The sequence below is a fragment of the Magnolia sinica genome, chromosome 6 (genome assembly GCF_029962835.1).
Source record: "Magnolia sinica isolate HGM2019 chromosome 6, MsV1, whole genome shotgun sequence".
Classification (NCBI taxonomy): Eukaryota; Viridiplantae; Streptophyta; class Magnoliopsida; order Magnoliales; family Magnoliaceae; genus Magnolia; species Magnolia sinica.
The window spans coordinates 103261437-103276894 of record NC_080578.1 but is presented as its reverse complement, the minus strand read 5'-3'; the positions used below and the strand labels follow the sequence as shown (position 1 = coordinate 103276894).

Here is a 15458-nt window from a genome sequence, read left to right as displayed (position 1 = left end):
TCATACTGGATTAATCTGAGAAGAAAGATTAAGGTAATATTCAATCTCTTTACAAGCCCATGGACGAAGTGCTTTGTTTTAGATCAATTCTTCACTGCAATAGCTTTGAATCACATCTTTAGTTAAAAGCTGTGAATTGTGATACGCCTTGTGGAATTCCTCCCCATGGACTTCCCTGTACTAAAGTGAATGATTAAGTTACTTATAGATTGTTACACTCGTGCTTGGGAAGCGCTTATTTTCAGTTTACTTTGGTTATTCCCCCTGCCTAAATCCAATTTCCCTTGGTGTATTTAAGATTAAAGATACACCACCCATCTTTTGTTGGTTACCACCCCTGAATTTACAAAGGATTAACAGAACTCCTGCCAAATAAGGAATAGGGTCTTGATTCAATAAGTGGCTCCTCATGTGAGAAGGCCCCATAATGTGTAACGGTTATGGCTGTTACCATCAAATAACAGCCCTTACATAACCATTTTTTTATACCATGGATATGATTCAAAGATGTAACCCCGCATGTTTCCACTGATAAACCAATAATAACTTAGTAACTTTTTGTATTGGTCCATAACGTGGAATTCAGTGATATGTTCGCAGGTTTGATTGATTATTTACATTCTTGAAAAGGTGGGGTTGGAATCCATGATTTCAATCGTGGAAAACTGAGATCCAATCCAACCACAACAGCTGGATTGAGGGCTACTTCGCTTTCACACCATGAGTAAGTTGGAGAGATCCTTTGTGATATGTTATATGCTGGTAAGCAGGCTTTGGTTCTTTACTTGAGTGTTCCTTTTCATCTTGTACTCCTACAATGATGGTTTGCAGTTTAGAGTGCTTGCTCGACTATAATTGCTGTCCAATCTGATCTTGTGGGCCTGGGGGGAAGAACTTCAAATTGATTGTTGGGTCGGGTCTTACAGCATGCGTGCTGGGTCCGATTTTATTCTTGAATACTGGAACTCACATGCAACCAGGTCCAGATATCTGTTGGGTACCGTTTAAGTGAAACAAGAACATTTACATGTTTCGGCCCACTTGATGGATGGCTTTATATTACACATGCATGTGCCACTTTGACACATGCTTGGCATATAAATGGGCTCCCTTTTGCATGCCTATGGTTTGGGAAACCTCATAAGGTTGCAGGAACAAACTAACAAATATATGTACATTTTTTTTTTTTTTTTTATTGTAGCCCATCAAAACTTTTAGGCCTGTTTGATTTTTCAAAGCTTGTGTAACCCTGTAAATGGGTAATTATTACCATTTCACCCCGTTTGAAAATTCATAGGAAGTCCTGCCTTGGAAACCGATTTAAAGGAGCTTAGTTTAAATTTGTGGACCCTAAGGTGATGTATATTATATATACATTATGTCCATCCATTTTACCATAATATTTTGACGCATGAGTTGAAAAATGAGCCAGATCCAACACTCAAGTGGCCCACACTAAAAGAAACAGTGGCCCCAAGGGGTTTTTAACTGTTAGTGTTTGATTTTCTTTTTCCCATGGCGTGGTCCACTTGAGCTTTGGATATGCCTCATTTTGTGGCTCATGCCATAAATTCTGCTGCCATAATAGATGAACGGTGTGGATAAGTAACACGCACCACGGTGGGACCCACAAATATTTTGCAGCATTCTCAGTTTTTGTATCTAAAGAGTAGTTGGTCAAATTAAGGAAGAGTAACGTAAATACCAAATGAAATAATTATTACCCATTTACAGGGTATTTACCAATGAATTGAAAAATCAAACAAGCCCAAACTGGTCATTGAGGGTTAATGGTTCTCAGCTGATGGGAGGAATGGATTTATACATAAAATACAGTGGACCTCAATGAGATTGAGGTGTGCATAAATAGTCATGGTGGTGTGCTTAAACAGTCGCTGCTGCCAAAATCTCCAGCTGTGTTCAGAATGGTTCATCTGGTGGGCTTTTTACGTGCAGACAATACAATAGCCAGCTATATCCACTTATTGAGTGATCCACAACTGTAATTTCATATTTATCAATGACAAGATATTGTTTTCTATAGTCCTGTTCATCCTTTTAATAGCTCATTTTAAGACATAAGCCCAAAAATGGGCCAGATCCAAGATTCACGGAAAATATTGGAGTAGCAAAATGCCTGAGAGAGAGAGAGAGAGAGAGAGAGAGAGAGAGAGAGAGAGAGGAGCTGAAGGTGCCTAAAGTTGAAACCCTCCTAAGGTCCATTGATGTTTATATGCCTTCTAAACCGTTCATGAGGGTCCATTGATGTTTATATGCCTTCTAAACCGTTCATAAGGTTACTCCCACTGAAATGAACTGGAAAAATAAAAATATTTGTCTGATCCAAAACTTCTGTGGCTCCAATGAATATTTGAACGGTGGGCATTCAGTCCTATTGTTTCTTATCATGGGGTCCACCTGAGTTTTCGATTTGCCTCATTTTGAGGTCATGTCCTGACATGAGCTGAAAAAAATGGATGTACCGGATGATTTCTCACAAACATATCCGTAGGTTTTCACAAACATCACGGTGGGTCCCACTTAGGGGGTTGAGTAAAGTCTGTGGAGAACTAATTTACTATGGGCGTGAAGGAGAGTTTTGAGTAAAGTCTGTTTGGCCACGGTGATGTGTGTGTTTTGTCAACCCCATCCATTCATCGAAGGGGACAACGTAATAGCCACAAAAATGCTTATTTTCCGGTAAAAGTACAAAGAAAAAAAAAAAAACCATTCTCAGCAATTAAATAAAACAGAGAGTGACAAAGCCTTCCAAAGCAGTAATTAATACAACAATAACTTCAAAATAAATATAAAAGACATAGTGAGCTCCTAGAAATGCTTTTACACGTTCGGAGGTAACCATTGCCGGAGACTGATTGCGTACCTCTCTGGCGTGTTACGTAGCAATGTTCTGTGGACCCAAAATGATGTATGTATTACATCCACATCGTCTATTCATTTCTAGATATCATTTTAGGGCATGAGCATGAAAATGAGGTAGATTCAAAGCCCAAGGGAATCACACCACAAAAGCAGTAGGACAATGATTTCTACCATTGAAATCTTCCAAGGGTCCTCCATGATGTTTATTTGCCATCCAAAACTTCTCATAAGGTCACACGTACCAGGATGAATGGAAAATACAGATATCAGCTTGATAGAAAACTTCTTTGGCCCCAAGAAGATGGGTGTTCAATCTCCATTACTTCCTAATGGTGTGGTCTCACTTAATCTTTGGATCTGTCTGATGTGTTGTTTCATTCCCTAAAAGGATCTTAAAAAATGAATGGACAGTGTGGATATAATACATACATCATGGTAGCGCCCACAGAACTTTGCAATGTCATCAAACCACTGAGATTGCGACACCACGCAATCCACGTCCCCAATTGCTTGTAAAGGCAATAATTCATACAGCAATAACAGACCGATTTCTCAGCATGGGAATATCTCGGGAGACTTTGGATCTTCATGTTCTCCTCCCGGTATTATCCAGCAAATCTCTCTGCAAGTAATTAAAAAAAGAAGTATAATAAATAATAAATAATTTCTAACTTTTAAATGTACGAGCACAAAAGAAATTTCTTTATTGTAAAAAAATTAAAATATTGTATGATTTTTAAAATATCACGCTATTATAAAGATAGAATCCAATTATCAATTTCCCGTGAAAGTGTCGAGAGATTAAAAATAAATAAATTTAGTCGCAAAGTAAAACTTGAGATGACGAAAGAAATCTACGTAACCTTTTTTATACAGGAAGCTTCTTCATTTGCAAATCAACTAGCCTTGTAAATTCTGGTGTAGAGGGACTTGGCCTTCTCGTCTTCCCACTCTAATCCTTCCCACCATTCTCTCTCGCCTTCTATTTTTCCTTTTATTTCATGGATGCTTGAGCAGAAGAGGGGGAGCTTCTTCAACTTTGGACAGGAAATTACTTTCATATCTTCCAAAGATATAAACATAAATCGCTGGCTGAAAATGCTTTCTAATTCTGGTAAGTCATCCAATTCTAGGATGCGTAATTTTGGGAATGAATTATGGGGCAGCTTGTCTCCTTCTATAATCTCTTTCATTTGGATACATTTCTTTATCATAAGCTTCTCTAACTGATGTAGTTGCTCTACCATACTAGAAGAGAAGAGACTCCTTAACTTTTCACAATGAGAAACCCATATTCTTCTGAGGTTTTGCAGGCTTGTGTTCAGCGGAGGAGGTGCTCCAGCATCGAATACCTTCTCCAAGTTTGGCAAACTATATAGATCCAACCTCTGTAAACATTGGAATGCATCATCTCCAACCTCTCTCCAGTCTATAATGCATTCCACTCCACTGCATTCAATGACTTCAAGTTTTCTTAAGCTCTTTAAATCGCCTCGGAACTTAGAAAGACTTGTTAAACCTATGCTTTCATACAAGTCTAAAGAGAATGCATGTTTTATCAACCCCCCAATCCCGCACGGTAATTTGTCACATTCACCAATGCTTATATGCTTATTAGAAACAGGCACGAAAGGTGTATAGTTAACCATAACATGGAAACTTGTCAAGCCCGAAAACCATTGATGGAACATATCATGTGCGATGAAGCCATTAAGATTGGACACACCGATACTTAAAGATCTCAGGCGTTTCATGTTCACAGCCTCACTGAAAGTAGCTCCGTCGACGTATCTATTCCTCCCCATTGTTCTTAGTTCCTCCAGACTAGGTAGCCCGTATATCATAGTGTAGGGAATTGCAGTGAATGAAGTCCCTGATATATCCAACCTCTTGAGTTTAACCAAGCTTGCAATGCCTTGAGGGAAGTTTTTGAGGCCAGAATATGAGAGATCAAGAATTTGGAGTTCCTTCAGCTCTCCCAATGGCGGCACCTCCACTAGATCTCTGCATGAGCTTAGAATGAGCACACGTAGATTCACCAATTGCAATAATGACATCGGGAGAGATTCAATGCCAGTAGAACTTAGATCAAGGATCTGTAGTTTTGGCATTAGCTCGAAGAAATTACTGTGAATGGTACGTAATTGATGGTTTTCATTGAGGAACAAGGAGATCAAGTTAGGACAAGCAGGTGAAATTTCCAGATGCTCTATCTTGTTGCGTATCAATGAAATCCTTACAACCCCTCTCCACATATTCTCTTCCGGTGGCTGCACTAGTCCCTCCCCGGCTTTCACAAGGAATTTTGAGCGACGATGAAGTGATCCAAATAGCCAAGTCACGGAGCAAATCATGCATCCTAACAAATTTAGATATTTGATACAGATCCTCCAAGAGGCATGCGTCCTTGATTCTTTCAACGATGTCATGGCCCTTGTTTGATGCTTCTTCCAAGTTATTCACATTTTCTATGAATCCTTCCTCCATTGCCCAGTATCTTACTAGCCGATCTATTGGTATATGATAATCTTCCGGAAACAATGAACAATACAGGAAACATGATTTGATCCTATCATTTTCTAGGCAATCGTAACTAAGTTTCAAAGGAAGAAACACCTCACGCTCCATACCTGGAACCTCAGGTGATGCTCCTTTCAATGCCCTCAATGCATTCCTCCGCACCTCTTTCTTATCCTTGCCACACATGGCCCTACCCACTGTCTTAATCGCAAGCGGTAATCCACTGCACTCCTTTGCAACGTCCTCAGCTACCGGTCGAATCTCGGATGACAGAACTACATCCCGACATCTTTCACTGAACAAATTCCACGCTTCCTCTGGCGTAAGAGCTCTGACTTTAATAGACTTATCAGCCCCCATTGCATTGCACACTGTGACGGATCGGGATGTTATCGCGATCTTGCATCTGTTTTGCTTGTCTGGCTTGGGAATTCCAACTTGAACCAAGCTAAATGAATCCCATAGATCATCTAAGATGAGCAGATACCTAAGATTCTTCAACCGAGCAAACAGCTTGTCCCCCTTATCTTCGTTTCCGTCAAATTTCATACCCAATCTGTTTCCAATCTCCTCTTGGATTAATCCCAAGTTGAGATCCTTGGACACAGTTATCCAAAGCACGACATCGAAGTCACGTGTTTTGGTGCACCTATTGTTTATTTCTTTCATGAGAGTGGTTTTTCCTATTCCACCCATCCCACAAATACCTATGATTCCATTCTCTTCCTCGTGTAAGCATTGCCATATCTCCTCCAAGGTTCGCTCAGAAGTGCTTTGTTGTCCTCGTGGTAGTGATGTTTGCTTTTCCAACACCCTTGGATGTCGACTGCTTTCAGCCACCTCATGGAAGACCCCTTTTACTTTGAGTTTTTTGTTGAGCTTTTTGATGTCTTCGAGCTTTTCAACGACCCTTTTTCCCAATGTATAACGAGACGAGTGATGGGTGCATATTCTCCTTAGTGCCAGCTCCAATCTTATTGAATCAACTTGGTTTTCGGTATTTCTGACTTCCGTGAGCCAATTCTCCACAAGGGCTTTCTGTCTCTTTCCGACTGGTATAGCATCCTCGACTTCTGCTTGAATTTCATCATGCTTGCGTTTTAGCTTTTTCGTTTTCCTTTTCAGAGTCTCTACATTGTTGTTGAGGTCTTTGAAATAACCGATGTGCCGAGAAATAGGAGCCCAGAAGAAGAGAATGATTTCCCACAAGTCCATTCTAGATAGATGGATGGATGGGGGATAACGGTGCTTTTGAAAGCAGCAGAGGAACGAAATGAAGGCACCGTTGAAAGTAATGCTGTAAAAATCTCCGTTTATATGACTTCACTTTTCAGAAGCTGAGGAGAGGAAGGAAGAGAAACTGGCAAGAAAAGAGAGATTAAGCTGGATCGTCTGGACGCGGCGGATTAGCTACTGAGACGTTGAGTAGCGAGACTCGCTACTGAAGTGACGTCACCAAGTTATGTGGGCCCCACCATGATCTATGTTTTTTATCCACACCGTTCATACATTTGTAGAGATCATTTTAGCGTATGAACCAAAGAATGATGAGGATCCAAGGTTGGAGTGGACCCCACCACAGAAAACACTGGGGAGACTGACGCCTACCGTTGAAACCTTCCAAAGGTCCACCATGATGTTTCTTTGAGATCCAACGTGTTCATGTGTTAACTCATACATGAAAGAAGGGAAAACACAAATATCAGCTTCATCGGAAACTTTTGTGACCCTTAGAACTTTTTAACGGTGGACATCACTCTCCCCACTGTTTTCTGTGGTGAGGTCCGCTTGAGATTTCGATCTGAATGATTGTTTGGATCTTTCCCTGTTATGATATCTCCAGATGGATAGACGGTGTGGATACAAAACATACATCATGGTTGTTCCTAATCCACTGGATACAGATTGCCTACGAGGTGGCTATTGACAGTGCTTCGTGAATCCAATCATGATGTATATCTCCTGTCCATGCCATCCATCCATTTTTTTTTTCACTTTGTTTTATAGTATGAGACAAAAAATTAAATATATCTAAATCTCATATGAACCATACCGTGTAAAAGGAATGATGATTGAATGCTCACCGTTAAAAACTTCTCAGTGGCTAAAAAAGTTTTAGATTAATATGATATTTGATTTTCCTCTTCAAACTGATAGGGGTGTCCTAATCAATGGGTTGGATGACAAATAAACATTACATTGAGCCCTAGGATGTTTTTAATGGTGGGCATTCATTCGCTAATGTTTTCTTTTGGTGTGGTCCATTAGAGATTTCCATCTCCCTTATTTTTTCGTTTCATGCTATGTAATGATATGGAAAAAATGGATGGAGGGCTTGGATAAAAGTTACCACACATGGTTGATAGAGCTTTGTCGGTATCGAGGCTGCTACGGACGGTGTTAGTACGCAATCCGCGTCCGGATCGACTGGATAAGCTTCCACAAAATCCAGTCTACGAGGCCACCTGGATAAATAGGAAATCGGATTGGGTGTACTGAGTTACTCAGTCGGGTCTCATCGTACTGAGTAAACTCAGTTGGGCCCACCTTGAATGTACCTAGTCTATCCACGCTGTAGTTTTTTCATCTAATTTAAGGGGTTTAGCCCAAAAATTAAGCATATGCGAAGATTAAGTGGGCAATACCACGGAAACCGTGGGGATTATGATTTCCACCGATTGAAACTTTGTTAGGCCCCTACAGTGATGTTTATTTGTCATCCAAAATGTTAATAAGATCGTATAGATATGGATAAAAGGAAAAATCAAATATAAGCTTTATCCAAAACTTCTATGACCCCCAAGAATTTTTCAACGGTATATATTCAATTTAACTTTTTCATGTGGTGTGGTCCACTTGAAAACTTTCTATGCTTAAATTTTGGTATCCAGCCCTAAAATTATCTGTTAAAATGGATGGATGAAGTGGATGAAATACATAAATCATGGTGGACCTCACGGAGTCTATTCAGTACGCCAAGCGTGGTGAGTTACTCACTACGCAATCGGCTTCCGGCAAGTAGCTGTGCAAGAGTCCAACCGAGCTTGGCCCGGGCTCGGCTCAGCTGAGCCACCAGGCTACCCCAGCTCGAATTTGGCTCAGCATGGGCTAGCTCAATTTAAGCTCCAGCTTAGGCCAGATCTTTCGAGTTCCAGCCTACTAGCTACGTTCGAGTTATGTTTTATAGCTTTTAACATATATAATATATAATATATATTATAATGCAAATAAAAAAAAAAATATATATATATATATACACACACACACAAAGTGAACTTGATCCGAGTTTAATCCATTCGAACTGAGTCAATTTTGAGTCAAGTTCCGAGTTAAGTCGAGTCAAGTTCAGTGTAGTTCTACCTCAAAGATTAGCTCCACTCAGCTTGAACCTAGTTTCAAACCGAGTTGATTTGAGCTTTTCCAAGTTGAGTAAGAACAAATTAACCAAGCTAGCTCAATTAATGTATAGCTCTAGGCTGATAATGATGTTTTATTAACCTCCAATCATGTGCTGCCCCTTCCATTCGGAAGCTGATTCCGTCCAACCACCGCTTGAATAATAAATTGTCTGAGAGGACCCCCCCATGATATATCTGTTTATCCCATGCTGTTTATCCATTTTCCCATATCATGTTAATGTATGGGCTAAAAAATGAGGCATATCCAACTACAACTATATCAGAGTTGACTCTTGCATTTAATGTTTTGTGCATTTAATACAACCCAAGGCCACTATTTGGTGTAATCCACTTGAGTGTTAGATCTACATTATTTTTTAACCCATACCTTAATATGACATGAGCACTGGGATGGACAGTGTAAATATACAGATACATCACGGTGGCCCCCACATAGATCTAGTCAGATGTTATGTTGTTTGAGCGGGTTGTTGGTATGTACCACACCTTGACCTTTCTAAAAAAATTCACCCCATATAATATTTTTGTTAGCTCAATTTAGGGGTGTGCCCTAATATGAGGCAGATCCAATACTCAAGTGGGCCACGCGAATTGCAACACTGGTATTGAATACCTATTGCTGAAATAGCTCCAACACCCACTAAATATTGTGCCATCCAATTGTGGTGTTTTTAAGAAATCTACCTAGTCCAGCAATTTGCCAATTCATTTTAGTCAGTGGGCCCAAAGATGAAGAGCCAAAACTCAAGTGGGCCACACTGCTTCAAACAATGTATTGAATGTTAGACCATAGAAGCTCCAAAAACTCGTGTGGTCCACTGTGATGTTTTTGAGGAATCTACCTATCAACAATTTTTGTGAGTCCATTTTAAGTGGTGGGCCCAAATATGAGGCAGTTTCTACAATACTCCAATGGGCCACACCACTTAAAATTGCCCATTATTCAATTATGCCCCACCTACCTTTTGAAATATTCATGGCAAACCATGAGTTTTTTTTACAAATTCATCCTATCCATCAGTTTCATCATATCATTTTACCAGGTGGGTCTAAATATGAGGCAAATCCAATACACAAGTGGGCACTGGAAAAATTACAATGGTAGTTGTGCAATCTCCACTGTTTCCTTCATTGTGGCCCATTTAAGCTTCGGATCTACCTCATTTTGGGGCCCACCCACAAACATGAGTTGGAAAAATGGATGGATGGAGTGGACTTCTCAACATGCATCACAGTGGCCTGGGTGATGGAGTGGACTTCTCAACATGCATCACGGTGGCCATTGAATGACATATAACTATCTCAATGGACCCAGGTAGGTCTCACCAGTAGTCATTGCGCCCTATGTACTCATGTCGTGTGGCTTACTTGAGTTTTAGATCTACCTCATTTTTTAGCCTACCCCTAACATGAGTTGTGGCCCCACATACATCAACCGGCCCACAGAGTCATGGCAGGGATGGTACGTAGCAATTCATATGGGTTAACATTATGCATGCAACAAAGCATGGAGATTGAATGGCAGCCCTTGCAATACTCGAGCCTACTGTGATGTTTTCCACAATTCTACTCTGTCCACCATTTCAACCAGATCAGTTTAGGGGTAGGGCCAAAAATGAGGTGGATCCAAAACTCAAGTCTGCCACAAGGGTGTATATGGAACATTGACCGTTCAATCATCTTTTGATCAACCTAAGTTTCAGAATCCAATAAGAATAGGAGGGGCCACACATGAAGGGTGGATTAGATGTCATTAAAACATCACAATAAGCCCCACACGTGAGTTTGTGGGTAGAAACGCGCATGTGTATTGGATCCGGCCTAAAACAATAAACCGATGATTGTGACTATCATTTAGGTAGATAGATGAATTTACAGCAAATGAAAATAAAATTTCCTATGACCAATGACTAGCATTCAATTCTAAAAATCAAAGGTTAGGATATTCTACCAAGTTTAATTATGGACTAATAGTTGATTGCTGGTGGCTGCGCACCAGTTCTCATGGTTCTTGTGAGAACCTTTTGAGAACTCATCATACATGATGTGAGTCCAAAATTTGAAGGGTTCACATGATGCAGCACCCCATGAAACTCTCGGGGCCCAACTTTTACATGGGCCATTGCAAAAGTAAACAATTTCCTCCCTTGATTTGCATCTCTCATTGCTATGGCCCACCAGAGTTTTAGATCAGGGTGAAAATTGGCCCATAGGGATTTCATGGGATGCCGCATCTCATGGACCGTTCTGATTAAAGGCCCATGACATGTGTGCAAAGGTGCACAGGTCACAGGTGATCATCTCTCTCTCTCTCTCTCTCTCTCTCTCTCTCTCTCTCTCTCTCTCTCTCTCTCTCTCTCGTTCTCTCTCACGCCCCAGATCCGTGCAAAGGTGCACAGGTCACAGGTGATCATCTCTCTCTCTCTCTCTCTCTCTCTCTCTCTCTCTCTCTCTCTCTATATATATATATATATATGGAAAAGGTTCTATATGGTCGAGCTCATGGGAACTCCCCATGAGGTCGAGTTGTGTGGGCCCCACCATGATGTATGTCAAACATCAACACCGTGCATTTGATGGGTCCCCTTTAAATTATGGGATATACCAAAACTCAGCCATTTACGGAGCTCCCTATGGGCCATACCATCTAAAATCATATGAAGACATGCCTAAAACATATAAAGCACTTGGTGGGGCCCACCTAAAATTCAGATGCATCTGAAACTTGGTCTGACCCCTCATCCAATGGGACACACATAATGGATGGGCTGGATTTGTGAACCACATCTCGGTGCGCCCAAAAAATGATTATGAATGTTTTAGTGGAGGGTAACCCCTCTAAACTTTTGTATGTGGTGTGGCCTACAAAAGTCACGGATTAACTTGAATTTTAAGCCCTGGACCCACTATGGAATGGTGCATATTACTGATGGGGTAGATGTTCGACATACATCATGGTGGGGCCTACACAGATCGACCTCATGGAGAGTTCCCATGAGCTAGACCGTATAGAACCTTTTCCCAGGAAATGGTTCTATGCGCGCCGGCGAGCTCATGGGAACTTCCCATATATGTTTGGCTTGTTCCCATACACAGCAGAAAAATAAATGTCTTAAAGGTTTAGATTAATTGAATAAGCCCTATGAATCACCAATAGATATTATCAAGTTCTCACAATTACTCAAAATAGATATTTTAGATCAGATCATACGTTTTGATTGTTGCTATCAAATATTGTTGGATTGCTGATGATCAATGATCAATGCCGTGTCTTTGAAGTAGAAGTAGAAGGTTTTCTTCCAAAATAAGAGAAAAAGAAAACTTATATTCAAAGCACCAGGATAGAACTAGTGGGGAAACGTTGGATACACATACGTGGATGTGTGATGGATGGATGAATGGGCAAGTAATGGTGTTTTTGAAGGTTGCAGAGGAATGAAACGAAAGTACTAATCCCTTGAAAATTCTGGGTATATCATGACTCCACTTTTAAGTAGCTGTGGAGAGGTAGGAAGAAAGACTATTAAGAAAAGAGGGGGCAAAAGCAAAAGAAAAATTAATTAAATACAAGAAGGTGGATCCAGCACAAATGCTACTAAGAGGAGCTTATTTAATTGATGCCTAGGGCCCACCATGATGTGATGTTTTAATCACGTCCAATCTTTTCATCACCTTGGATTCCAAAGTCCAGGACCCGAGTTGCCTAAGCCCTTGCCAAAGGAAAGTTCCTGTGGTTGGAAGCTTCGTGGGGCCCACCTAGATGTCCTAAGGATTTCACCCCGATTCATTCACTTTTCAAGCTCTTGTTAGGACATGACTCCAAAAATGAGGTAGATCCAAAACTCAGGTGGACAACACTAAAAGAAAGAGTTGGAATGGAACGCCTACCTCGATACCTTTGCAGTGTCATGGAAGCCTTGGGTCAGTTCATCTCAATTAGAACGACTTTCTGAACGGTTTGGATAGCATGTAAACAGCATGTTGGGTCCTATATAATAGTGGGCATTTCTATCCTGTTTCCAGTAGTGTGGTCCATTTAAATCTTGGATTTGCTTATTTTTGGGATCATGGGGTGACATGAGCTGGAGAAACTAATGTACGGGGTAGGGTGGTGGGGCCACGTAGCTTCCACCCAAAGCTCATTTGATCTAAAATTTAGGTGGTTTACTCCATGTAATCATGCTTCAAACCTGTAAAATCGTCTGTTGTGGCCCAACTAAGTTTCTAATGGCATGGTTTTATTATTATTATTATTATTATTATTATTATTATTATTATGTTAGTGTTCAATGATTTTGGCCAGATGCATCTTCTGAATAGATTAGATGACCTCACATACAATCTGGAGAGATTTTACGGTGGGTGTCCCGCATCCTAATTATACCGGTGGTGTCGTCTATATTAGTTTTGGATCAGCAATATTTTTGGATGCCACAAACGACATTAGGTTTCTAACGTTATGAACGGATTATATGTGATTAAAACGTCATGGTGGGCCCATGCGCCAATTTGCAGTCAAAGCTTCTGAAAAAACGATTGTATTAGATCCACCTCAACTCAAGACATAATAAAAGCAAAACAAAATGGATTATGCAAATGAGATCGTGAAATCTGTCAGTTGTTCACATGCAGCATGGAAACGGATTGGCTACTCCCCCAGCCACCAGCCAATGCCTGATGGTCCGTGCTCTGTGGGTCCCACCATGATGTATGTTTTTCATCCATGCTGCCCATTCGTTTTTATAGATCATTTTATGGAATGAAACCGAAAATGAGGTATATCCCACTACAAGAAAGTGGGCCATTACCGACTCTTTTTTTCGCGGATGACCAATACGAACTGCGGGCAAAGGTAAGAATCGTTGGGCTTCGTGTGGCTGTTGACGATAGGAGGAAATGAGCGCCACCGAAAGTGTGGTGTTAGGGAACTCTTTGCGCTGATTAAAAGCAACCGCTAGAAAAAGCTAAAAGAAACCAGCGTTTTTCTTATGTCATCTCTCTTCCAGCGCCCTCCATCCCCATTCCCTCTCTCTCTCTCTCTCTCTCTCTCTCTCTCTCTCTCTCAGCACCCTCTTCCCCTAGTACCTTTCCCTCCCTCTCTCTCTCTCTCTACAACTTGGAGCAGATCTAGTTTGGATTTCCTTTAGCCTTTCCCCCTTCACTCGTTTTTAGGGTTTTGAATATGGCTTGGAGCAAATCTAGTTGAGGTCGAAGCATTTGGTGGAGGGTTTCTTGTAGAAATTGCATTTTGTGAGAAGTCCTGTTTTTTGATTTTTTAGGCATTTGGAGTTATAGATCTGATTGGCATTAAAGTGCAAATTCCAGACGTGCTGAAGAAAGCAGAAGAGGAGTCCGATTTCCAGACGTGCAGGGGCCTAATTTTATCATGTGAGGTGGGTTGTTTCAAAGGAGTTTTGAAGATTCTCGAGAAGGACGAGCAAAATTCTATGGGGTGGGCCTGGAAGAGATTTTTAAGATATTTTTTGAAGTGAGTTTTGATCCTTGCAAGGAAGCTACTTCATTCTTCTGATGATGTGTAATCCTCATAATAACTCTGTGATAGGCACTGGATTCTCATTTTCAGTTTTTAATTTTTAATTATTTTTTTTGCCATTTCCTTATCTTAGAACTAAAATGCAGATGAACTGTTTGATCCTTGGCCCCAAGATATACAGCATACTCATTTTCAGTTTGTGTAATGTTCTGTTATCTAGACCGTTTGTCAGCTGGGCCCCACTTTGGAAGGACCATTGCTTGAAAAATTCTCATGGATAGGACCATCCTAAGTTCAATAATTTAGCCTGCAAAGTGACAGTTTAGAAGTGAAATGCGGCAATGGTCCACATTTGGCTTTCAATTTGGGAGGGTTGGGAAGTGTGGTCCATCCACAGCAGGTCACATACCCAAGAATATATAAAGCATGCTTGAGTCTTCAAGTTAAGCTTCCTTTATTTCAGGTATCGTCAGATTTTAAGGATTGGGCCCTAAGACTGGATATGAGCTCAAGTTTTTTGCTGATTTATTTGGGCTCATCAGGCCAAAATCTCTTTGAAATTCATGTGTGTGTGTGTGTGTCACCATCAATGTAGAGATTTAGTTTAAGTGTGTAGTCTCTTTACCTTTATTTCCTGAAACCTTGGCTGAGGAGAAGTCCTGTGCTCAACTATGGCTATTATGATTGGATCTGCTCATTTCTGATTTTTCCTATGTAACAGGGGACTTCACTTCTTTATATTTTACTGCGTCGATGCTTGTCCATTTCTGTGCACCCAACAATCCTGTATGCGGCTCATATAAAGATGATTTTTTTTTTCTTTCTAATTGTTTAGCACATTTCATTTTGGTTAACTTGTCATTTGAAGCTTACAGTTCAAGTTCTGTGATATTCTTACATTTGCAACTTCTTTTACTTTTGACTTCTTTATTACTTACATATGCAATTTCTTGTTTTCATTTTTTTGATAAGTATTATTGTTTAACTCATTTTTTTTGAATTATCTTCTCCACTAAACTTTCCTTTATGTTCCTATCTCAGGCTAAAAGAAAAGAATGACCAATTGAGAAGCTGAGGAAGTTTGAGGTCCCCAAAGCTCCAAAATATATTTTCCTATCATTTGTCTACTGGGACATGCACCA

The 15458-nt window shown here is 40.5% G+C and overlaps 4 protein-coding genes across 6 annotated transcripts in view; all 4 read right to left on the bottom strand.

Moving 5' to 3' along the window:
* Positions 1–12369, bottom strand: part of LOC131249354 (probable disease resistance protein At1g62630) — a 57291-nt gene extending 44922 nt beyond the window's left edge. For both annotated transcript variants that reach the window (XM_058250069.1, XM_058250070.1), the window contains exon 1: positions 12034–12369. The gene's annotated coding sequence lies outside the window, so the exon portion shown is untranslated. The remainder of the gene's footprint in view (positions 1–12033) is intronic.
* The window catches only part of LOC131249353 (probable disease resistance protein At4g27220), a 98602-nt gene continuing 85819 nt past the window's right edge, over positions 2676–15458 (bottom strand). For both annotated transcript variants that reach the window (XR_009172801.1, XM_058250058.1), the window contains one exon: positions 2676–3505. The gene's annotated coding sequence lies outside the window, so the exon portion shown is untranslated. The remainder of the gene's footprint in view (positions 3506–15458) is intronic.
* On the bottom strand, positions 3780–4994 carry LOC131249807 (disease resistance protein At4g27190-like). The gene has a single exon (XM_058250564.1). It carries the CDS (start codon positions 4992–4994, stop codon positions 3780–3782), a length of 1215 nt encoding a protein of 404 aa, XP_058106547.1.
* Positions 5062–6618, bottom strand: LOC131249806 (probable disease resistance protein At5g63020). The gene has a single exon (XM_058250563.1). It carries the CDS (start codon positions 6616–6618, stop codon positions 5062–5064), a length of 1557 nt encoding a protein of 518 aa, XP_058106546.1.

What these genes read in the sequence shown, in the direction of transcription:
- LOC131249807 (XM_058250564.1), bottom strand. Translation starts at nt 4,994, where the DNA reads ATGCCAAAACTACAGATCCTTGATCTAAGTTCTACTGGCATTGAATCT.
- LOC131249806 (XM_058250563.1), bottom strand. Translation starts at nt 6,618, where the DNA reads ATGGACTTGTGGGAAATCATTCTCTTCTTCTGGGCTCCTATTTCTCGG.